General features: G+C 34.6%; 1 protein-coding gene across 1 annotated transcript; it reads right to left on the reverse strand.

Moving 5' to 3' along the window:
* Positions 1-77: 77 nt before the first annotated feature.
* Positions 78-18,653, reverse strand: LOC101214324 (regulator of nonsense transcripts UPF2). The gene is made up of 18 exons (XM_004143763.3): positions 18,419-18,653; positions 17,647-17,712; positions 17,256-17,343; positions 12,921-13,123; positions 12,004-12,345; positions 11,650-11,754; positions 11,148-11,275; positions 10,357-10,533; positions 10,013-10,094; positions 5,912-6,205; positions 5,612-5,809; positions 5,424-5,525; positions 4,532-4,783; positions 4,230-4,448; positions 3,252-3,422; positions 2,250-2,435; positions 1,349-1,822; positions 78-1,112 (listed from the first exon to the last, which is right to left on the reverse strand). Exons 2-18 carry the CDS (start codon positions 17,707-17,709, stop codon positions 609-611), a joined length of 3,588 nt encoding a protein of 1,195 aa, XP_004143811.1. The 5' UTR covers positions 17,710-17,712; positions 18,419-18,653; the 3' UTR covers positions 78-608.
* Positions 18,654-24,081: the final 5,428 nt, after the last annotated feature.

The following is a 24,081-nucleotide window of genomic DNA, read 5'->3' on the forward strand; positions in this document are numbered from 1 at the left end:
CATCTCAAATGACAATCTACTATTCCATTGTTTCTATTTTACTTCATTTTTAAGGCTCCAAAATTGAAAGCTAGAAGTTAGAAAGTAGTAATTTTTCACATAACTTGTATTTATAATGATAATAATAGAACACCACATGATAAACTTGTGTATTGAACCAAAATACAATTCACCTTCCAAGATTGTGTTTTGCCTTGGGACCTAACTAGCCAAATGCCCAAGACTGCCAAACACAAGAACTGTACCTCCAAGTAATTCTGCAGCTATTCCTTTATAAACTAGTTCCAAACAAAACCATTTTTTTTCATGCAATAGCAAGAAACAATGATCCTAAAAATAGATAGGAATCAACCCCTACACCATGTACAAACTGAACCCCTCAAACCCTCCTTTCTTCATTTCTTTGTGGCCTTGTCAATTGACTTGCTAAAAATAGGTAATCTAGAGTTCTTATTTCATCATCCACGGTTTCCTTAATCTTCTTCATGTTCAAGCACTGAATAGAGCTCGACTTGTAGGCGCTAAGTCGCTGGATCTATATGTAAGTAAGCGACGGTTGACAAAATGTTGTGACAAATTAAATCCTTCCCTAATGGATTGCAGTCAACTCACTTCTTTCTACTATAATGCACGCCACTACCAGGATACCGATGATGGGGATGACGCGAACCACCGCTCCTCCCACCCGAACCTTCCCAATTGTTTCCCCGAGTAGGAACTCTATTGCCCCCTGTCTGCATCCAATTCATTGTTTGGGAGCCTAGTCCATTAAGTTCCTCCTCTTCCCGGTCGTTGTACTCTAAGATTAACCTCTTAATATCTTGCTTCTCTTCTAGCTCTGCTGCTTCTTTCTGTTTAGTGCTCTGTAAAAGTGTGCAATCACGGGGGATATACATCTTCTTGGTTTGCTGCTTGTTTCCACGCTTAACAAGAACTTTCACTTGAACCTCCTTGCTTCCACCAGCATCCTCATCCAATCCCTCATCTCCACTCTCTCCACCAGCCCCCCTTCCATGGTGGTCCCTCGTCGACCCCTCAAACAAATTCATTGGTATCATCATATTCAATGTTGGTCGGCCACGAAGCTCTTGCCTGCGCTGATCCATACTCTCCTGCATTCAGAATGACTTATATTCATCAATAAGTTTGAGGAAATATTAAAATAATACAATGTCTATACTGTAGTAACCAATGCATCCTCAAGTGCTCTCACAAATCAATTAAGTGGTTTAAACTAAAGAATAAACTTCAAGAAATTTAAGTGCCCTGTTGCACTAATCAAATCAAAATGAAGCCTCGAGTTTAGAAGCATAAGAGTACGGCAAGTGATCATAAAAATAAATCTTGCCTGCATTACAGCCCTGAGCTCTTGCTCGAAATTGGCTTCTTCTCTTGGGTCCACCTCAGGCACTTTTTGTCTAACGTGAACCTCATCATCCTCATCGGAAGCAGGCCCACCCGGTTCTTCATCGTCTTCGTCATCCTCAGTGTCACATCCATCCTCGTGATTATTCTCCAAGTCCGACTCTTCATCATCACGTCCCTCTGCCTCAATAGTGCCACTTCCTGTATCACTGTCGCTATCAGCACCATCTTCATGAGCTCCACCATTTTCCTTAGAGCCATTCACTGTGTCCCTTCCATTAGCTGAGGTGATATTGGAAGTTGCTCTACTGGGCTTTTCCGCATCAAGGTGTTTCTCAGTATTGGGCTTGTCATTTGAGACCGAACGTTCATGCTCCTCAAGTTCTACAAAAGCAGCATTTATCTCTTCAATGGATGAGTATCTGGTCATGTTCGGCTGCAGTTCCGCAAATAAATCCTGAAAAGGCAAACTTCACCATATAATTGACGTGCAAGAATGAGGAATAAAATAAATGAAGACGCGCTACAGAGCATTTAGCAAAAAACAGTACTTTTTTCCTCTTTTCAAAGATACACCAAATTGACAGAGGTCACAAAAACTTCAATGACACCAGTGACCAAAACTTGCATGAATATTTGCAAATGTGAACATGATTACAATGAGCAATATTTTGTACATTTATTGGCATAATAGGTGTGTAATACACTCATTGTACAAAAACCTATACAAGTGTAGAAGAAAGTAAAAAAAAATCAGAGCAGTATACATCAGAACTCTTTTTTTCTTTTGTAAGTTTTAAATGTGTAAGCTTAAGCTTAGATTTCCTTCGTGTATACAAATTCTCTCAAAAAATAAGTCTTCTAATCTAACATGATAAACTGACCTGTAAGTCAAACTCAATGTCCAACGGAAGAGCTCCTTTGCTGAGAATATATTTCTGGAAGTGTATAAAAAATCGATCAAGTTTCCTCTTTGAAGATCCACGATCAAAGTAGTGACCACAGGTTTGAAGAAGCGTGATAATCATCCTTATGCGGAAAGTGTCCTCAGGTGGATCCAATACATCTTGCTGAAAGCAACAAAGATCAATTACATTAGACTTGAATAAAATAAAACATTCATTTGGCTAAGCACAAAGAAACAATCTTGTACTACATAAACCAAAACTCAGCATCCTCCACAAGTATTGAACATATATATGGTCTACTTCATTCATCGGACATTAACAGATTGCATATCCTACAAAGAGAATTTAGAATGACAGAAACTACACCTCCGAATATCCATCCAACTTGATTAAATTACTAAGATCCTTGGTGCCATTAGTAGCGGCTAGTGCAAAAGGAATCCCCATTGATTGCTTGCAAGTTATAACCAAGGTTTCTACTTGTGTTGAGGTATAGTACAACTAGTCATTCATATTTCTCAATGAAATTTAGAATTTTATAAATATATACAACCCTAGTATTACTAATAAACAATCAAAGAGAAGCATTATCGGGCGGTGGGCGACATTGGCGCTTCGTAGAACGTTTGGAGAGAAGAAATCTTAGGACATTTGAAGATCAGATGGTTTTTTTCAGTTTTTTTTTGTTTTAGTGTGCAACATGATGCTTCTAGGTGGAGCAAGATCGAACAAAATTTATTTTAATCTCTACATGATTAATAAGAACGGGAAGACTTTCCTACACAGTTACTTAGGGGAGTGATTCTCTCTACCCATGCTTGTAGGTTGTTCTTTTTACTGCGTTAAAATATAGTTCTCAGTTTCCTCATATATAAAACATATAAATATATTAAGGGAAACCCTGTTGAGTTACTAAAATATCAAGGTGAAAGAAAAAATAAAAAAATTATAATCAATAACAACAAAATAATTTCGTACCTCTGAAGTGCCATGGCCAAAGACAAGAATCAAATAAAGGGTATCAAAGACCACAGATGAATCTACAAGTTCATAGTTGTACAGCTCCCCCAAAAACCGCATATGAGCAATGCGTTTTTGCTGCATCCCATAATCATTCACTTCAAGTCCAAGCCTAATTTCTTCCAATACCTAGAAATCATAGAGATAATTAACAATCGCCAAATGAATAAAATAGATAAGTCAGATATAAAAAAGAGAACCTGAACAAATATGCAAACTACAGTCATCATGTAGTATAAAATAACTTTCATGCAACAGATTTCTAATAACCAGACTTCAAATCTGAAAAACTGCTAAATTATTCCTTTTGCAAAAGGATTGAAAATATGCTCCCAGGAGTTCTTTAAAAGGTAAATAAACTAAGAAATTGCTATTAATCAAATTTTGTGGTTGAGTTATGTAATTAAGAAAAGGCTATGCCTTTCTTTTTTATGAAATCGATAACTTTACAATTAATAGGATAAAGTGGATAAAAGATAAAAGAAAATGTAAAAATATATTAGTGAAAGAATAATGTGTTAAGGAACCAGTAAGAGAACACAAATATAGAAAGACTACTGAGAAGTAGAAAGTGTAGCTATACAGAGAGATTAATGATAATTGATCAAACATATGAGCCAATTGCATTTTAACCAAAAGCAATATTAGTTTTCTTCTTGGAACTTTCATGTGTTTTTGTGTTTTTACAACATTCAAAGTACTTCTGAGTTGCAGAAAAAATTTAAATCAAGTACTACTACTACTAAAATACAATTTGTTTCTAATCACAGGAAAGCATCTATTCACGGTTAAAAAAAACACTGAACATCTCTTAATAAACATGAAAATGTGCATATGGAATGACGTCAACAAAGCAAGCACACTAGATAGGTAATGATCTTATCAGGTAGACGGACAAGTCCCATTTTAAGTTGAAAATGTTTTCAGTGAACTGACCTCATCGACAACAGCAACTGAGAATTCATCATGATATCGACTCAAACCAGACGTTAGAGAAGCAATCAAGTGAATCTGGCCATACTTCCCTTTGTGAACTTTCATAAAACATTTTAAAAGGTATTGCTCACATTCACTCCATGGAAGTTTCCGAAGTTGCCTCAACACATTCTCAATGGCAGACTTGTCTAGATCTGAGAAGAGTAACTTTCTAATATACTGCAGGATACAAGTTGAAACAACATTTGAACCAATTGTAGGTAGGAAAAATTTAGGGAACACTGCTGAGATGAATCCCATACCTGATGCAATGGTGGACGAACTTTTGACACCCGTGCAGATCTCTCTGGAGGCTTGCAAAGATAGTACGCATTTTCTACCAGGGTGCTGTGTCGGGGATCCAAATTTTTTACATTTTTCAAGCGCATCAATATCTCCAACATGTTAGCCATCCGTACTGTAGTTTCAGGAGACCGATAAAGAAAACGCCCACAGGTCTCAAGAAGATTACAAGCAACATCAATATTATGGTGAGTGAAATCATCTAAACATGCCTGCCGAAAAGAGAAAATGTCTTCATCAATTAACCATAATTTTCCAACCACAACGAAACATCAACTTCTGGTTTATAAACTAGCATAGGCTTATTGCTCGTTCAAATTGCAGTTGGACCTTTCTTTTGGCTTTTATGACAAGAAAAAACAAAATAGTCATCATCAACAAAGGAAAGCCTTTCTTTATTTTCAACACACTATTTATCAGCTCTCACTTGCGCAAATTTTGTACTATTTCCAACAATCACATTTGAATACTTTCTGTGTGAAGATCTTTGGAATTACTCTCTATGCGAACCTCTCTCTAATCTTCCTTAGTTGTGGGCTATATTTTCCTTCCCTATTTTTGTGATATCATCTGATCAATAAAATTGATTCTTACCCCCCAAACAAAAGAAATACAGGTAATAAAAATGATGCAAACTGATTGAATAAAACCCAAAATGATTGGAACAGTCAATTAAAAGCATGAAGCTTTATAATTTAAAAATAAATAAATAATCCCAATAGACCCTACAGAAATTTGACACAATCGGCCACATATGAGGAAATTTTGGCACGCATATGAAAAATATGATTTCAAAATATATAGAGCAGTAGAACATGATGTGTCATCAACAGGTGTGTCCTCCACTCATACCTTTAAACAGCTAAAAACGAGGCCGGCAGAAGCAATTTTGAACTTGCAAAGCTCTCCAATAAACCTAATATTTCTAATCTTTGTTTCAATGTTCATTTGGTCCTGTTTGATTAAAATAAAAACGGAAAAAAAATTAAAAAGTAGACAACTCTATTAAAAAAAAAAGTTATATGAACTGAAAGTGAAACCTTTTTGTTCAATAAAAAGCTGAACTCCTCCTCCAACATCTGGAGAAGAATGACAGATACATCCTTCATACAAGTTGACAATGTCGCAACCATGCGGGAGTAGTAAGGCAGCAACTCCAATGATGTCCTAGGCACATTAAACAAAGCCCTCACAAGCTTCTTCCGGTTAGCCTTGGAATTCAAATAACAAAACTCTACCTGCAAGTATACAAAAATATTAACATTGCATTCTTAACAAAGATCCAGCCTTCCATCCCATCTAAAAAAATCAAAATTAATCTGAGAGAGAGAAGTAATTACAGTCAGCTGATCAATAAGGTCACGGCTGACACAACCAGGGAGTCTCTGCAACAAAGCATCCAAATTTGTTCCTTCAATATTTTTAAGTTTTTCTTTTTCATTTTCCATCTTTCTATCTCCATCTTTTTCTTTCCCCTTCTCCTTATCTGTATCGTTATTCTTTTCTTTATCTTTTTCTTCTCTGTCCTTCCCTTTCTCACCTTTCTCATTAATTTTGCCATCCTGTAGTAAACAATCTGTAGAAACCTCAATGGCCTCCAGGGAAGTTTGCTGACCTTGTTCTGCTTCAGATTCCTATAGAAGGCATTAAAATTCTTAGACACCATGGAACAAACTGATAAGGACAGCAAAGGATCAAATCATATGAATAGGGCCCCCTCAGAAAAGGATCAAATCATTATGATACATATTTAAAAGGGAGAACGCATTGATATGATGAAGTTAGGGAGAAACACCAGCAGCAGCTAAGGTAATTACTATAAGGCACGCCAATCGAAAACTAAACAGGATAAACCATAATGAGTAAGCACATGCTTGGAGTGATTTTGATATTGTTAAAATCACTTTGTCATGCTTAAAGTCACTCCAATTTCAGATTTTAATGATTTCAGAATCACTCCAAAATAATGTGCAAGAAACAAGATGCCTAAGGGCAATGCATAAATAAATGAGTTGGAGATTCAGCATGTGTTGACACACGAGATGCCAAGGAGAAAGATGCATGTAAGACCAGTATTAACAACACCAAGGCTAAGCAAGCTCCCAAAGGAAAATTTTGATTGTTCTAGGAAAATTTTGATTTCCTTAGGATAAAAATCCTTCCAAAATTTCCAAAGATTTCTTATACTAAGCTCCCAATTTGGGAAAATCCTTGAGAAATTCCAGACCCTTTTCTCCAGTCCCCATTCACAAATTACATACATATCCAATTCTCTTTGTTATTAAAATTTTAAACATAATGTTCATGACATGTTATTTAATATCATAATCCAGTCAAATAAAATAGAAAATAAGATTTAAACAAAATAGAAAATTATAGTATAGCAATAATTAAAACTTTTAACAATTTTAAACTTCCCTTGAATCAGTCATCAGTGTAAGTAATGCAGAAATTGAACCAGTTGAGGAAGAAATAATTCAGACAGAGACAGAGAAGGACAGTGACTCTCTCGGTCCAGATTTTATTAAATTGTTTTCCTTCCCAAAAGAAGAAATTTTGTGCAAGTTAACAAGTATCTTTCCCCCTGAAGAGCTGGTTCCATTCTTGGCAGCATGTGAAATTGAATTGATATAAGGCAGAGGTAGCAAAGATGAAGATTATATCATGGAACACTAGAGGAACCATGGGCCAATCGAAACAATTGGCTATTAAAAATCTTTTGAAGAAAGTTAATCCAGAAATAGTATTGATTCAGGAGACTAAAAGAGAAGAGATTGACAGTTTTATTATAAAGGCACTATGGAGTTCAGAAGGAATTGGCTGGGTCTATGATGAAGCTCGCAGATCAGGAGACTAAACTGTCGATTATTGAAGTTCTGAAACGAGACTATTCTCTTTCAGTAAAATGCAGCACAATCAATAGAAAAATATGTTGGATTTCAAACATCTATGGACCCACACATTATCAAAATAGAAACCAAATTTGGCCGGAGCTGTCTTTTCTTTCAGACCTCTGTACAGGAGCTTGGTGTTTGGGAGGTGATTTCAACATCATTTGAAAAGTACAAGAGAGATTTCTAGTAGGAAGATTAACAAGGGGAATGAGAAAATTTAATAAATTCATTAGAGAGTCAAAGCTGCTAGAAATTCCGTTATCCAACTGTAAATTCACATGGTCGAGAGAAGGAAGGTCAGTTTCACGCTCTCTGCTGAATAGATTCCTAGTAACTGCTGATTGGGATGAATCCTTTGCCGATACCAGAGCTTCCAAGAAAAGAAAGACCCGCTTCAGATCATTTTCCCATCTTATTAGAATCTGGTGCTTTTGAATGGACCCCTCTCCATTTCACTTTTGCAACAATTGGGAAAGTTGAACGCACAAGAATCTAGCCTTATTGTCTAAGTGGGGATGGCGTTTCTCAAAAGAACAAAATTCCCTTTAGTGTCAAGTGATTAAAAGCATTCATGGTAGCAGTACTTTCAATTGGCATTCAAGTGGAAGAAAAACCGTGAGTCTAAGGAGTCCTTGGATTAGCATATCAAGGCAATGGCGCAAAATTGATTCATTGGCTCTCTTCAAATTAGGTGATGGAAGCAGAATTCTATTTTGGAAGCACCCATGGACGGACAATCACTTTGGAGTGTAAATTTCCAAGACTGGTTAGGATTGCATTCAATCCAAATGGATCAGTTTCAGATCATTAGGACTCTTCTACCAGCTCTTAGTTCATTTATTTCAGAAAATTGCTTAATGATAAGGAAATAATAGGCTTTCAGTCCTTGTTATTTCATATTTCATCCTTACAGCCAGCCTCCTTTCCGGATAGAAGACTTTGGTCCCTTGTAACCTCGGGTTCCTTTTCGATAAAATCATTGGTTAAGCATCTCTCAATTTCTTCTCCTTTGGAAAGTTCTTTGTACAAAAGGCTTTGACAATCTAATAGTCCAACAAGGGTAAATATCTCCATATGGATTATGCTATTTGGAAAATTAAATTGTGCTTCAATACTTCAAAGTAAGCTTCCCTCCCATGTCCTCTCACCTCATGCCTGCCCCCTTTGTGTTGGTAACATGGAAAATATTTAGCACCTTTTATTTTACTTTATCTTTGCATCTAAATTCTGGTACCGTCTTCTCCAAGCATTTAATATTTGTTGGGCTTTTGATCATGATTTTAAGAACAGTGTGACTCAAGTTCTAGCCGGTCCAGTCTTGAAGATGAAGACAACTGATTTATTGTGGGTAAACGCAGTAAAAGCCCTCTTAGTTGAAATATGGTTTGAAAGAAACCAAAAAGTTTTCCATGATAAACCATCAACTTGGATGGAACGTTTTGATTCTGCTCGTTTGAATGCATCTTCATGGTGTTCTCTATCCAAAGATTTTCAGGATTACTCTTCGCAGGATACTGTGTTAAATTGGTCCCACCTTGAAGTTCTTGATCATCAGGACTTTCGGCTCAACCCTCAATCATGGGTTATTATTCTTATTCTTCTTTGTTCTCAACCTGCTTCCTATGATTTATGATTTTTCCGTGGACAGATTATTTTATCTTTTTGTTTGGCTTTGTATTTGTGGCATTTTGTTTGATCTTGTATTGTCGTTTTTTGGAAGTGATGAGGGCGCTAAGGAGGTGTCAACCTAGTTGAGATGCTCGGATATTGCTCTTTGTATATCCCTCATGTACTTTGAGCTGTCTCATTAACTTCAATATTAATAATAGTGAGACTCGTATCCTTTTCAGAAGAACACTTTTAAACTTTCCATTGACAGTTCATTTTATTTATCTTTTTCAGGAAACAATATTTTTAATATGTTAATAAACAAAAAATTTAGCTATCATTCACAATAAACCATTGGAACATTAAAAAGAATAACCAAGTACTATTTTCCAAAATTCTTTTATTTTTACCCATACAGAACTACTGGAAAAAGGTATTACGAGAAAACACACACAATTCATACATAAATACATTATGCATACATACATATATATATATATTGAAAGGCTAGAAATACAAAATATATATTAGATTGTGTTATAATTAAAATAGGCAAAACTAAGAACACTTCTATATTTCTCGTCTCAATACAAATTATTGTGTTCAAAGTTCTAGATACATTGCCAGACCACAATTATTGACATTATCAACTTAGTTTATTTGAATACTAATTGAAATTACATCTAAAAACCAAGAAAATAAATCCACGTACTCCTAAAGCAAAGACCATTTAAAACCTAACTTATGTTTGATTGATTTCAAATTATGGCAAAAAAGAATCATGTGAGCCAATCCAACACATAGAGAGAAGGAAAATTTTTGATAAGTGAAAGAGTTGAGTAGCAGTCGTGGGAAAAGTGAAAGAGTTCAGAGACTATCATAGAACAGTGGAAAAAATTTTGAAATTTTAAAGGAAAAATTGCAGGTGAGAGAAATTACAGCCAGATTTTCTGCCGGCTTTGCAGATTGCTCATTTGCTTTAGGTTCTGCTTCTCCCAACAGTACCGCTGGAACAAATGCCCTGGGAAGTGACAAGCTCATTCAATAGACTAATTAATATTCTTATAAAACAACAAATATAGGTCTTGTATGGACACAATGGACTACCCTATAAGTAAACATGAATGACACTGACAATCACAAGATGCATGAGCATGTCCTGAAAGTAATTTCCAAAAGTATCTTTAAGTCTAGGTAATCAATAGAAGTCTACTTTAAGACGGATGCAAGACAAATTTTCCCCAAACTATCTCAGCAAACTATATAATCTGACCAACCCAAACCTGAGATCTGGTAAGCATTCATAGAAAGCACGGGTGTCTTCATCATCCCATATGGCTTCAATTACAGAAGAATCTTTCCCAGCAGCAGGCGATGAAACATCTTCTCCTGCAGAAACCCTGGTCGTGTGGCCATCCTCTGGCATCACTGGGGGTTGCATATCAAGTGCTTCTGCAAAGCTGTGTAATTTAGAATTCCATTAATTTGCAAATGAAAAATAGTCCATTGGATCTATTTTAATTTGTGGTGGGCTCCAAAAATAAGATTTTCATCACATTTCATTAATTTACTTTACATGAAGAAATTGACTGCCCATCTTATTTTTCTTTAAGCGAGCAATTTTTATCTCCATCTATGCCTTCTTATTAGAAGAGAACTTAAGTTTCTCTTACTCTATTGCATCTCGACTACCTCTGCTCTGAATATTGTGTGCAATACTTGGCTAAAAAGAACTACTCATATTTGCATTAGAAATTCTTCCAGATTATATTAAATAAGAAACTGCTTCAGCAGAATACAAGGATAAGAAATATATTGTAAGAATAAATCAGTATTCATCAAACAAGGGGCAAATCATTAAGAATAAACAATTATCAATTAGATGAAAGAAAAAAAAATACAAATAAGAAGTTTCAATTCAATGCAGGGTACAATGAAGAATTCATTAGCAAATTGTGCCACAAATGTCAGATTTTGACATGGACAACGTTGAGGTATAAGCATTCCAAACATCTATCAAGTCATCAATTGATTATTAGATTCCTAGTACCATGAGTGTTATAATGCAACTTACGATGAGACGTTTCTGTATAAATGGTCATAAGATTTTCGCAACTTCTCATAAGAAGAGACATTTTCATCATTAAGCTCTCCCTTTGCATTCAAGATCTTTGCATTTTCCTGCTCCATTTGGCGAAGTGACTGCCATTTAAACAAATGTGATAGGCAAATATATCATTAAAAATGTAAAATATATTCTTAAATTCATCATGATGGAAATTAGTTAGTAATAAAAATATGCAAGTATAAAATATTCATGAAAAAGAAGGCATTGTCATTTTGTTAACATTTTTTTAATAGAAACAACTTTCACTAAGAAAGAAGGAAAGAAATCGTCATTTAGTTGCCTTTTTCTTGTGGGCTAAGTTAAAAAATAATAAACACATCCTAATGAATTAATAATAAACAACCAAAACATGACCTAAACTTTGAATTGAAAGAGGGAAACAAAAGGGAATATGAGAGTAAATGATAGATCAAATAACTGGCTCTAGAGAAGATAGTGAATCTCTTACAGTATGTTCAGACTGAAGCAATTCTGCTGCAGCGTCATAATATGTATGAAAAGCCTTTCTGAAGAATTTCTTTTGGTCGGCAGTAATATTGAGGCTCTTAAAAAACTGAAACAGAATGCTACCCAGTGAATCTAGAGTAAAGCATGATCGGGAAAAAGACAAGTTTCATAAACCATATGGAAAGCAAGAATAAAAAAACCAACAGTACAATCACATAGTCAGTTGTAACCAACATCATCGTGAGAAGCACCACTCAGTTAGAATAGTTGGAAAAATCACAAGAAACAAATACAGAAGTTGCGTGAACACTGAACAGTGCTGTGGGTGTGTAGAAATTGAGAAAAAGTTGTTTACCTCCTCGTGATCTTGTGCAGTAGGCGGTAGACCCAAAAGGATTCTTCCTTGCCGAGCAAAGCTAGCAAGGAGAGTCAAATTAGTTAGGGTAGTATCTCGATCCCTCAAATGTTCAATACTTGTAAGATCCTTGATAATATTATTGAAAATGGCACTGTCTTCTACAACTCCAACAAAAAAAAGTTCCATAAGAAGTTTGAGAGTGCTGCGCTTCTTCATGGCCTTCAAATTTCTATCAGCATCCAACTCATCCCCAGACTTTCCAGGAAAGAAAACTTTCAAGAGTCCTTGAATTAGGCATGGTGAGAAGTCTTTGTACCTTTGGTGAAGGAGCGAACAGATCTTTTTTTTTTGGAGGAGAGGGGACAAGGAAACACATAAGAATATAGATTAGTGCCTGAACTTCTATTGTTTTTGTTGTTCAACATGTGAAGTATGGTATCAAACTATGCCAATAATCTCATAAATCTATGTCTTTGAAGATTAATTTGGTCCCGTGAGTCTTTTTCTACCCAAATATAAAAAGAATACCAAAAGAAAAACTAAAAAGTGTCTGTAAAACAAGAAAAAAAGGGGGTGCTGAAGCATCAGGACCATACTCCCACCCAAGATTTGAATCACTAGATTTAGCACCCATTAGTTCATTCCCAAACTAATACTCCATAGCACAGCTAGAATCCTGGCTGCTATCCTCATTTCTCATCAAATAAATGAAACAATAAATTGAAAGTCAATTACATGGCTAAAAGGTAAAATGGCAATGTAAGATAAAGAAAATATATTAATCCAATTGGAGAAAGGGAAATTATGAAAAGTTGACAGTGATATTAGTAGAACACTTTAGTCCAAATCTTTTGGCCACACCACTCAACTACAACAAAATTGAACTACAAAGCAACAGAACTGAATGAGGTTACCTGAACGGCAGCCTGAATATCAGAAGTTCTAAGCTTGGCATCACAGATGGCAGAAACGGCCTCGCTAACAAACTTACTCATATTTACATTTCGCAAATCATCCATCAGCCCTTCTCGTTGTTCTTCATTTATCTGCTTTAATTTTTTAATAACTGTTGTGTTGCGTTTAATACTAGAATCCAAAGTTCTAAGGAATCCAGAGTCTGCAGGTAAAAACAAACGTTAACAAACTGGATGTATGTGGGCAACAATGTGACAAATATGTGTCACATAAAGGTAACTTACATATGTACTTAAGTGAAATTAAAAAAGAAATGTTATGTTTGCTTTCCTCCAAGCGATCATTAATTAAAAGGAAAATGCAGATTGTCAAGAAAAATTTATGTCAGACAATTGCACCAAATTTAAGTATCTCAAGGAAAACCATCCTCCACCTGACAAAATATTAAATTAACTGAGTGTTGTTTCCCATAGATTGTTCAAACGATGGTAGGAGGTAGCTAAGCTCCACAAAAGAAAGTTTCTTCCAAAGTAGAAAGATCAACTTATTCTCACTATATAATTATTTCTGTTATCAAAAACAGAAGTAAAGAGAGATGAAAAAACAAAACTGGAAGTACAAAAAGGGAAGAAACGTTATCCCCCAAAGTCCAAAAGTTCTATTAAGTCCATAGCTTTTCCTCCACAATCAGACGTCCTCTCCAACCAAAGCTTCCAAAGAGTCACCCCTAAAGAAAATACCCTAAATCATTCAAACTACATTAGAAGGTAGAAATTAAAATTTGAAGAGTCTTTTCGTATTAAAAGAGCCTTCCTATTTTGATGGAAGATGAATAGGGGTTATTAGGGTAATTAGTTAATATTCTAAGTTAATTCCCTTTACCCCCACATGTGATAAAACTCTATAAATAGGAGTCTTTCCCTCTTGTATAAAGCATATTATCCATTCGAATAAAAGATTCACAATCTTGATTCTGGAAGTATTACTCCTTGAGGCTACTTAGGCTACATCATATATCATATTTAATCTCTAATAGAGAATCTTTTTTGTAAGTTTCCTATAGGTGTTTGGAGTTCATTCCAATATTTAATTTCATCAATGAAATTGTTTCTTTATCAAAAAGAAAAGAGGTAGATCTTTGATGACGCCCCCAAGAATTCCACATTCGACCAACCACGACAGAAAGAAATCGTCAAAGTGGGACACCTTACATCAAGTCTATCTACAATTATTCACCCCCTACATCTTCCATCAAGGAAGACAGAAATTTTAGCTCCACCCCTTTTCATTCATTTCATCCACATCTTCCTAAGTATTACCCATACAAAACCATCAACAAGGATGAGCCCAAAACGATTCAGAAATCTTTTGTAATCTCATTTACAAGCTCATTTTGTACTATTTGGAGATTTAATTCTATTAAACCACCAATTCATCCAAAAGCTTAAGTTGGTGGTTGAAGGAAAATTAAATTATATATCACCAACACTCCCCCTCACTTGTGTAATTGAAATATTTGAAAGGCCCAACAAGTGGAAATCAATTTTAATTGGGAAGGGAAACGGCAGTGCAAGGGCTTAAACACAGAACCTCCCTGGACCACTGCTTGTTACCATATTAAACCACCAATTCATCCAAAAGCTTAAGCGGGTGGTTGAAGGCAAATTTAATTATATATCACCATCAAATTCATTAATGAAATTGTTTCTTATTCAAAATGCCATCAAATTCAATGGCAAAGGTCACAAATCATTCAACATTTCAGAAGATTCTTGCCCTTATTCATGTATAGGGTAGACTGGGAGACTGGATAATAGTAGTAAGTTTCCAAAAGAACATCCATGAGCCGACTCTCAACCTGATTCTCTTGAAATTTTGATTTAGAGAGTTAAGCAAAAAGGCTCAGGATAGGTGTGTTAGGATACTTCCTAACAAGAATCACTATATTTCATATATTGAGAATTAACTAAGAACTACAATATGATCCAAGCTTATGGTACTTGGGACCCCTCTCTTGAGAATACTACTCAAGACCTATCTACTCAACAATTCCCCCTTCTTCACTCACCAACTTCTTATTTATAACCACTACTTGTAGTAACTACCTAAATATTTAATTACCCTTATACCCCTAACCATGTACTAATCTTGGTTTCTAAGAGTGTGACTTGCTTGGCTATGGATAAAGAATTGAAAAGCTCTCGGTTGAAACCACAACCAATCTAGATCCTCTTGTGACCAAATGATCTACTTGGGGATAGATATTTCGGAGGGCGCATATCATTTGCAGTATAAAAACATCATACGAGACTATCTAAAGAAAGTATGGAAGATTAAAAATTGGAAACATGCTATCTAAAGAGCCCTGTATGTCCATTCGTTGGATCTTCGATAGGGTGGGTTATGGTGAATATAGAATAACGAGCATCACCCATGAATGTTCAAGACTCGTGATGAGATGAAGTGCACCTTTTTTCAAAGGTAAAATACATGAAGGATCTTTTTTTCCTCTTTTTCTTAATAACTATTTTGGAGATATATATGATCCAAAAGTAATGATAGACAAACCAGAATTTTCAGAAGCACTTAACAATTGAATAATTAATTTTTTTTCATTTAACTACTTTCCTAGCTAGATCGGATGATGGAGGCTGAAAGCTTGTTTGAACTTTGGACATCACTGCTATTTCTTATCAACTAAGGTCGTGATGCCTAGTATGCTTCATTCTTCAAAGAATTTAATATAAGATTATTGCGTACCCTTCAATGAAGAGAAGATATCCCCAATCTCAACCTGACATTGGCCTCCTTCTTGTCGAAAGGGGGTACCAACAGTAAAGGGGTTAATCTTGTCGGATGGAATAAATTAACCAAACCTCTCTCTCATGGAGGCCTAAGCATACAAGGCATTGGTCAAAATGAGGCCGTTCTTGCAGAATGGATTTGGTGGTACTTCCATGAAGAAGGTGCCTTATGGAGACAAGTTATCAATGTAAACTATGGCGTAAACAAAGATTCCTCTTGGCCCACTGTCTCTTTCCCTGAGCATATTAAAGGCCCATGGAGGACCATATTACACCTTAATATTATCAAAGAGAGAGTGACTATAAAAATCGGAAATGGCAAGAATACTTCTTTTTGGCTCGACCACCGGATCCTCACAGCCCCATTATCAACCCTTTATCCCGGATCACAACTTGGCATCCAACAAACTGTCCACCGTTAGCAACTGTTGGGTGGATCAACATGGACAAACCACGTCATCAGAAAAAGCCTAGATGATGAGTTTGAGTGGATGACTATCATGAACCTTCTTGAAGAGTTCGGCCAATTCCTAATAAAGACAAATGGATATAGAAGCCTGACAAAAAGGGTCTTTTCACAACAAAATCACTAACATTGAATTGGGGACTGGGAGGTGGGGGGGAGACCACAAACACCTCTCCATATGATGCTATATGGACTGATTTCTACCCAAAAAGAAGTCAAATTCTTCTTATGGGAGATTAGCCACAATGTCATCAACAGAAATGATAAAATGCAGAGGCACTTTCCACTCAAAGCTCTTTCTCCCCAATGTTGCCATCTTTGCCATGCTGATTATGAGAAACCTAGTCACCTATTCACCCAGTGCCATTTTGCAGAGCTTTTTTGGAATGAAATCTTCTACTCCTTTGGCTGGTCTACCCCACAACATAATGATATTGTGACCCATCTTCCGTACGGACTCAAAGGAAACCCTTTCAGCTCACACAAGAAGATTATGTGGTCACACATGATTCGTGCGTTCTTATGGGCATAATGGAAGGAGAGGAACACCCACCTCTTCAATAAAAAAAGGGAGCTAATTTGACACTTTTTTTATCATACTGTCTACCTTGCTATGACTTGGTGCAAATGTACTAACTTTTCAATTCTTACTATCTTTTTTTTAATAAAAGCAACAACTTTCATTGAGGAAAAATAAAAGAATACAAGAGCATACAAAAAATACAAGCCCAACAAAAAACCCCCACTAAAGGAAGGGATCAAACCAAGGGAAATGTTTCCTAGCAAATAGTTACAAAAAAACTTCGAAACTGAAGCCCAAAGGGACACGTTCAATTCTTACTATCTTACTACTCCTTTGACCAATTGGAGAAGCCTTCTATAATTCCGTTGGATTGGGCTTCTTGCCCTTTTTTTGTAAATTACATACATCAATGAAATTTGTTTCTTAAAAAATAATAATAATAATAACAAGTATTTCACTCGCCATGAAAATTTTCGAATTGCCATCACTCAAATAATTACATGATCCTCAAAATGCTAAAGAAAATTCAGATTTCACTAACCAGGTCTCTCAGGATTCAGATTACTTTGTCGTAGAGCCATTTTAGCCTCAAATGACTTTTTAATTTCTTCCTGGCGAGCAACACTTTCCTACAACATGAGAAATATAATCAACAACAGTCGCCTACATGAGAAACATTCATTATGAGACGCACCAAAGGAAAATGATAGAATATATAATTAGACTTTTAGAAAAAACAAGCACATGCAAAGAATGAGACATACACTTAATGATGGTTCACAGGTAGCAAGGTTGGGAATGAGGATGAAGTTTCAAACCACAAATACCGCAATCTCAAATGATTTATGAAGCAGTTGTAAAAAAATGGAAAAAAGAAAGAAGTTATAGAACTAAATGAGAATAGTTAGACTAGACTTGTACATCAACCTCACCTCATCATCTCTCTTGGGTTGACTTTCACCTCCTGGGCGACCATCATCTTCATGATGGTCCATGACCTGTGTAGTATGTACTTTCGATAAATTAATTGATATAAAGATAACTACCACATTTACAAGTTACAAAATACATAAAGCTGTCACCTGCTCGGTTTTTATTAACAGGTACTTTTTAAAAGGACTTACTAACAAATATTAAACACGTGGTCAATTGAAAGAACATGTTAGAAAGAGCTGGACAAGAATGGAGAGCATGAATTGGAAGGTAAAATGACGGACAATAAAGGTTAATCACACAATGATCGTAATCCACTAACTCCGTAGCTTTCTTCCCTCAACTAGTCAGCCAACCCAACACTTCTATCCATTGAGTAAAATCGATAACGAAAACAGAACTTCCCTATAAGGCTTAATTTTGAAAAACTAAAAACCTTGTGAGTTTCATGGGAAAGCTTTTGTTTTTTGCAAGTCTGGCAATAGAAGACGGGTGCTTATTGAAGAACAAAGAGAAATGAGGGTGAGCAATCTAGAGTTTGAACTTGGAACGGCAGCTTGGAGCCAATTTGTTAAGATGAGTTCCTGATCTATAGGCAATAAGGTTCCGATGATATGTTCGGTGAAACAATAATATTTCAAAACCAACTTTCCAAGCATACACCACTTCAGAAATTACACAATCAAACCAACCCAAAACTAAAATTGAAATCCAAGCATGACCCACATCCCAAAATCCACTGAAATCCGGAGAAGAGAAGAGAGAAAGTACCCGAGGAGAAGGGAGAAAAGGATTGGAAGAAAAAAAAAGAAGAGCAACAGCGGACTTTTGCGAAGGAGAAGGAGCGGCCGACGGAGGCGAGAGACTGAAAGACAGCAGCGTCGAACGCAGGCGGACGGGAGGGGAGCAGGGGAGCGACGGACGATCGGAAGCTGAGAGAGAGAAGCCCTATTGAAAAGTTTTCTCACTGCGCACTGTGCAGCATGCGCAAGCGACAACTCTCGAAAGGGGAAGAAAACCATCGATATGTTGGGGTCACATCTAGTGAACCGAACCGAATCCTATTGGATTAGTTGGTTCGTTCACTTTTAAACGTCTGACCGTGTAAGGACCAAACCGAACCGGTTCGGTTTGGTCTTACACCTCTAGTAAAAATACTATTTTTTTTATTAAGGATAACGTTGGGAATGATCATGCCATGGTTAAAATAATTTTTAGTTCATGATGCATTACAATGTTAAGTTTTAATATATTTACTCTTATAGACGTAAAACTCTTCTATAAATGTGTAAAACAGTCAGATCCTGTTGAATTGAATTTTGTTTTCAAGATATTGTAATTTTCTATTTGAAAATAAAATTATTATAAGAGTCTCGTACAAACTGAGAAATGGATGTTGGTTTGGTTAATGCGAAAGAAAAATGTGTTTGAGAAGCCGTCTAAACCATTTATTGAAGCTAGAATTTTAGCGGTAGAGAAATAAAACAAATAGCTATGAACTTACGAGAGATAAAAGAAAGTGAAAGTGGAAGAAAATGTGGCGTGTTAAAAGAAATGTTATTTTGAATCTTTAGAATATATTTTAGTTGGTAATTTGCTCTACCAATATAACTTAAATGGTTGAACATTCTCGGGCTAATTTGAATAAAGTTTAATCTAGGTTGGCTTTCCAATACATTTTAAGTTTGATGATATTCAAATTTTATATATGGTAGGAGAGTTTTACAATTTTATTTAATTATCATATTTAAGCATGAGATCGATCAAAGTAATAAGTAACTAATTAGATAGACACAAAAATTATGGACCAACCCCAAAGTATTCGGATCGGAAAAAAAATGAACTTAATATACAAAGGTTAACACAATCCAATGGGTTGGCGGGTTAGTTTTTTTTTTTCATCTCTCCGTAATTTAGACAACTTTTTATATTTTTTTTCAATATGCAATGTGAACAAATTATCATTCAAGATCAATGCAATATATATATGTTGTACATTTAAATTCTAAGTCTACAATATCCATTCAAAATGAGGTTTACTTTTAGACTTTAGGTTTATATATAATGGAATTGAGCCTGATCAACTCGACCCCTTATTCTTCTTAACACCCCTAGTAACAAGTTGTCACATGACAAGAGCAAAAGAGAATAATAATTGTAAAATCTTCATAGCTCAATTTTAAGTGGCTTGTCTCAAACTTGATGGAGTTAGTTCTAATATGGACTAGATGTGAAGTCTTCATAGCTTTTTTAGTGATCTATTGTGATAGACTTGTTGGAGCAGTAAAAGTAAATGTAAAGTTGTGGTTGTCTTCTACAACAGAGTTTAAAGGTCTTTTTACGGAGTTTAAATGTAAATAATAGCATTTCTCCATATTATTTATGAATAATAAGATTAAGGGTGTGTTTTGATTGCATTTTCAAGTTATTTTAAAAAGAAAAACCAATGTTTGGCAACCACCTAACGTGAATTTTGAAAAAATGAGTTTCTAAAATAATGTGTTTTAGGATAAATACTTAAAACAAAATTTTAGAAAAATGGAGTGTTTAATGATTAATCTCCCTAATTTATATAAAACACTTAAGCCAGCACTTTCGACTATCCTCGCCAGCCAATATTTGACAACTGTCTTTGCCGACTATCGTCGACCAACATCTGACTACTGCATCCAGCAATCGTTGTTGATAAACCTCCAACCATCATTTTTCACACCATCGTTGATAGTCAATTTTTGTCTACCATTTTTTTTTTCACAACCGCTTTCAAGTTACCTCCGAGCTAATTAAACTTCAAGTTACCATTTATTAGCAATCGTCGCAAGACAACTATTGACCACCTTTGGTCACTGTTTTTTTTGCTATTGTTCTTTTTTCCATCTTAATGTCAATCGATTTTGAAATGAAGCTCCTAGTGTGTTTAGATTACATTTTCAAGTGTTTAATTTAAAAAATAAGTTTTTTTAAAAAAAAATTAGACTGCTTGAAAGCCACTTAAAATGGATTTTTAAGTGTATTTTAAACAATTTTTAGCAAAAAGAGTTTAAACAATAATGAGTTTTTTACAAAACATTTTTTTCTTAATTCAATCCAAACGGAATCTTATCTAAAATATAAACTAAATATGTAATTGGTTTAATTTGAATAATACTTCGGTATGTTTATTTTTAGTCTTTGTTTATTTTTGTCTTTATACTTTAAAACTCGGTTGGTTTGGATCTTTTACTAAAAGATTATTTATTTTGGTCATTATACATTCAATTCTGATTCATTCTCGTCAACTTTAGAAAATATACCATTTTGACTTTTTTAAAAAAAGAAATAAATGAATAACCAAAATAGTCATAGTTGTTGAAGAACGGAAAGATGAAAAGGAACCAAAATTAAAAAAAGAAAATTGTAATCAAAATATAGAAACCAAAATAAAGCAAAGAACATAGCAGTATTATCTAAAGCTATGGAATATATTGTTGAAAATCCTTTTTCCCTCTTTTGTAAACCAAAAATATAAAAAAAATTCTCCACCATCAATCTCATCCCCAAGTCTCTTATATAAAAAGCCTAAATTGGCAGAAGAACTAAATAACGAAACCATAATTAACCGCATCCTCTCAACGTCAATTTCACCGGTCATCCAATCCATCACAGCCCATGGCGATTCTCTTCAACAAGTTTTCGACGATCCCAGCTGCGCTGTTGATCCATTTTATTTTGTGCTCAATTTTTAGCACCATGTTCGCCGCCACCAACGAGCAACTCCTCAACGTCGCTAACGCAAAGAACGGCATCACGGCATCAGCTGCAGAGTATCAAGCATTCGATATTGGAAAGCCGCTTTACAGGATTAAAGAACAATACCATGTTCCGGACCTAGTGGTTGAGAATATTGATTCCATTTCCTCTGCACCATCATCTGCCCCGTCCCCATCTCCATCACCGTCACGGTCGCCATTGGGCTGAGGAATTTGAACCATTCAATTGTTCAATCACTCAAGCTAAGAACAATTGTTTTTCTTTGTTGATCTATTTACAAATTAAATGTCGTGTTTAATTGTGTGATTTAAAATTTGATTTCATTTTGCAAAATATACGTTTTGAACATTCAAGTCGTTAACGTGCATGATTGTAATATACATGGAAAAATGTATAAAATTAACCTACTTTTAATTTTCACAGATGCTCTAAACATCAATTATATATCTTCACTAAGATTTCTACATAAATATGAGAAAATGTTGACCTTCTAACAATTCACTAATAGCCTTTTAGCTATGAATACAGCTGAAGACACATACTATTAGAGAATGTGATTTGAAATGCAAAACGATGTCAATATTTAGAGAGTTTATATATGCACTTCTCTAAACCCTAGAGCTAAATCGTAATTACATATGCTCAATTATTGGAGGAGCTTTGGGGGTATTCGTAATGCCACGTAACAAATTCAAAGCATTTCAATGAAGAACATTTTTTGTAACTCTATGAAACCACTTTCATAACATTAATTAATGCTATCAAATATCAACTTTCTTTTATGTTATTTATAGCGGCAAAAAAGAGCTATGAGAAAAGTCGAGGACTTTCCATAACATCGATCATTAGTAGTGACCGTGTCTCTAAAATGCTATGAAAACACTTTTACAACTTTTTCACAACCCTATAAAAACGTCATCGAAAGCTTTTTACAAGATTTATACAAAAGCTATCACAAAAAGCTAAAAATGACTTTTCACACTAATTTTTTCCCACACTATGAAAAAATTTCTACAATAGTAACATTGAAATATTGGATCGGAATAGACTTCTTATAGCTTTTTTTATAGTGACGGAAAAACGCTATGAAAAGTAATGAACTTTCAATAACATGAGTTGTCACCAACATTTCGAAAAAGCTATGAAAAGTCTATAATCACGTTATTTTGAAACTATTGTAAGTGATATTTGTTGTAGTGATGTTACCTATCTAACCAATAAAAACTAGATCTTAAATAGATTATTTAGTACGTGGAGAAGAAATTTTATATTTATGACCATCGAGATTATACAAATAACTTTCACTTTAATACATATTGAAATCTTAATGATTCATAAGGCTAGTCAATAGTATTCTTATATAAATACAACAAAGCACATCAAATTAAATAACGTCACTATTCAACAAATTTCTTCAAAGATGACTTGAAAGACTTATTGATGAAGGTGCCTACTCGACATGCAACATTTGAGATGAAGTTATAATGCGCTACATTTGCACGTGACAACCAAGAGTTATCAAGTGATGTGCTTTCATGAGAGGTAGTAAATATGTTAGCACTATTTTTTCTTTGACTGCGGTTTTATCCCAATAAATTTTCCCGACAAGTGATAAGGTTTTTAATGAGCTAATTGTGTTAAAGTATATGAATAATGTACTTTTTCCCTTCATTAGAATTTTTTCAATAGATTTTTCTTAACAAGGTTTAACAAAGCATATATTTCATATAGAATTAATATTTAAAGAAAACGTGTTATGAATGTTTTAAATTATATTTAAATTTTATTAGATGTTCGTCCTTAGGTCAACAAATTCATCTATACTAACCTCTCTATCAATTTTTCTAACTTTCTTGTACTCTCTTTGTGTATGATTTTGTTACCAATATTCTCACAACCCAACGTATAAATAGAGAGTGTACAAATCATTTGTAAGATATAGGCCACACTTAAGTTCCATTGTTATTGTTTACTTTTTCTCTTGTTTTGTTTTATTGTTATTGTTTATACTTTCTTTATTTAATAACATAATTAACCAAAATTTTGAATTAAATACATCAAATCATTTTGAATGTCTTTCAAATAATTTTTTTTGCTAATTATTCTAAAGTTAAAAGATATCTTTAAAGAAAATTCATCATAAATAACAAAATTTAGCCAACATTCAAATTCCATCCTTCAATCATTTCATTAATGGCTAAATTTTATAAAAAAAATTTATATTTAGAAGTACCTCATATTTCTATCTCAAAACTAATGTAATAATGTGGAAGAAATATATACTAATAAGAAAACAAATTTTATAGTATGTTGTATGTATTAGTGGCTATAAGTGAAGGATTATAGATCATCATAATCAGTTTGAATTAGTATTATCATATAACTTTTAAGTGAATTGAAAATTTCAATATATTATTGAAACGAGTGAGGAAAATTATTAATAGTCATACATAAGAATATAATTAAATAATATTCATTGAATATACCTCATAATTAACGGTACTTGATAAAAGTCACATATCAACTTCTATTAAAAAGAAATAGAAAAACTTACCTGCATGTCTATCTTCTATATCTGCAGACCCATCCATGTGGCATACTCCTATTGTGCCATCTCTAAAGCTCCAATTTACCTTTTGTCTCTTTAAACCCTTTTTACTATCTTTCTTTTTTTCCTTCACGCT

Source organism: Cucumis sativus, chromosome 5 (genome assembly GCF_000004075.3).
Source record: "Cucumis sativus cultivar 9930 chromosome 5, Cucumber_9930_V3, whole genome shotgun sequence".
Lineage (NCBI taxonomy): Eukaryota > Viridiplantae > Streptophyta > Magnoliopsida > Cucurbitales > Cucurbitaceae > Cucumis > Cucumis sativus.

Bases quoted from the DNA above. Each gene is read 5' to 3' on its own strand.
- LOC101214324 (XM_004143763.3), bottom strand. From the start codon at position 17,709: ATGGACCATCATGAAGATGATGGTCGCCCAGGAGGTGAAAGTCAACCC. The intron at 17,344-17,646 runs GTGAGGTTGATG...CTCATGTTGTAG, and splicing joins AACCCAAGAGAGATGATGAG to GAAAGTGTTGCTCGCCAGGA. The intron at 1,823-2,249 runs GTCAGTTTATCA...TTGCCTTTTCAG, and splicing joins ACATTGAGTTTGACTTACAG to GATTTATTTGCGGAACTGCA.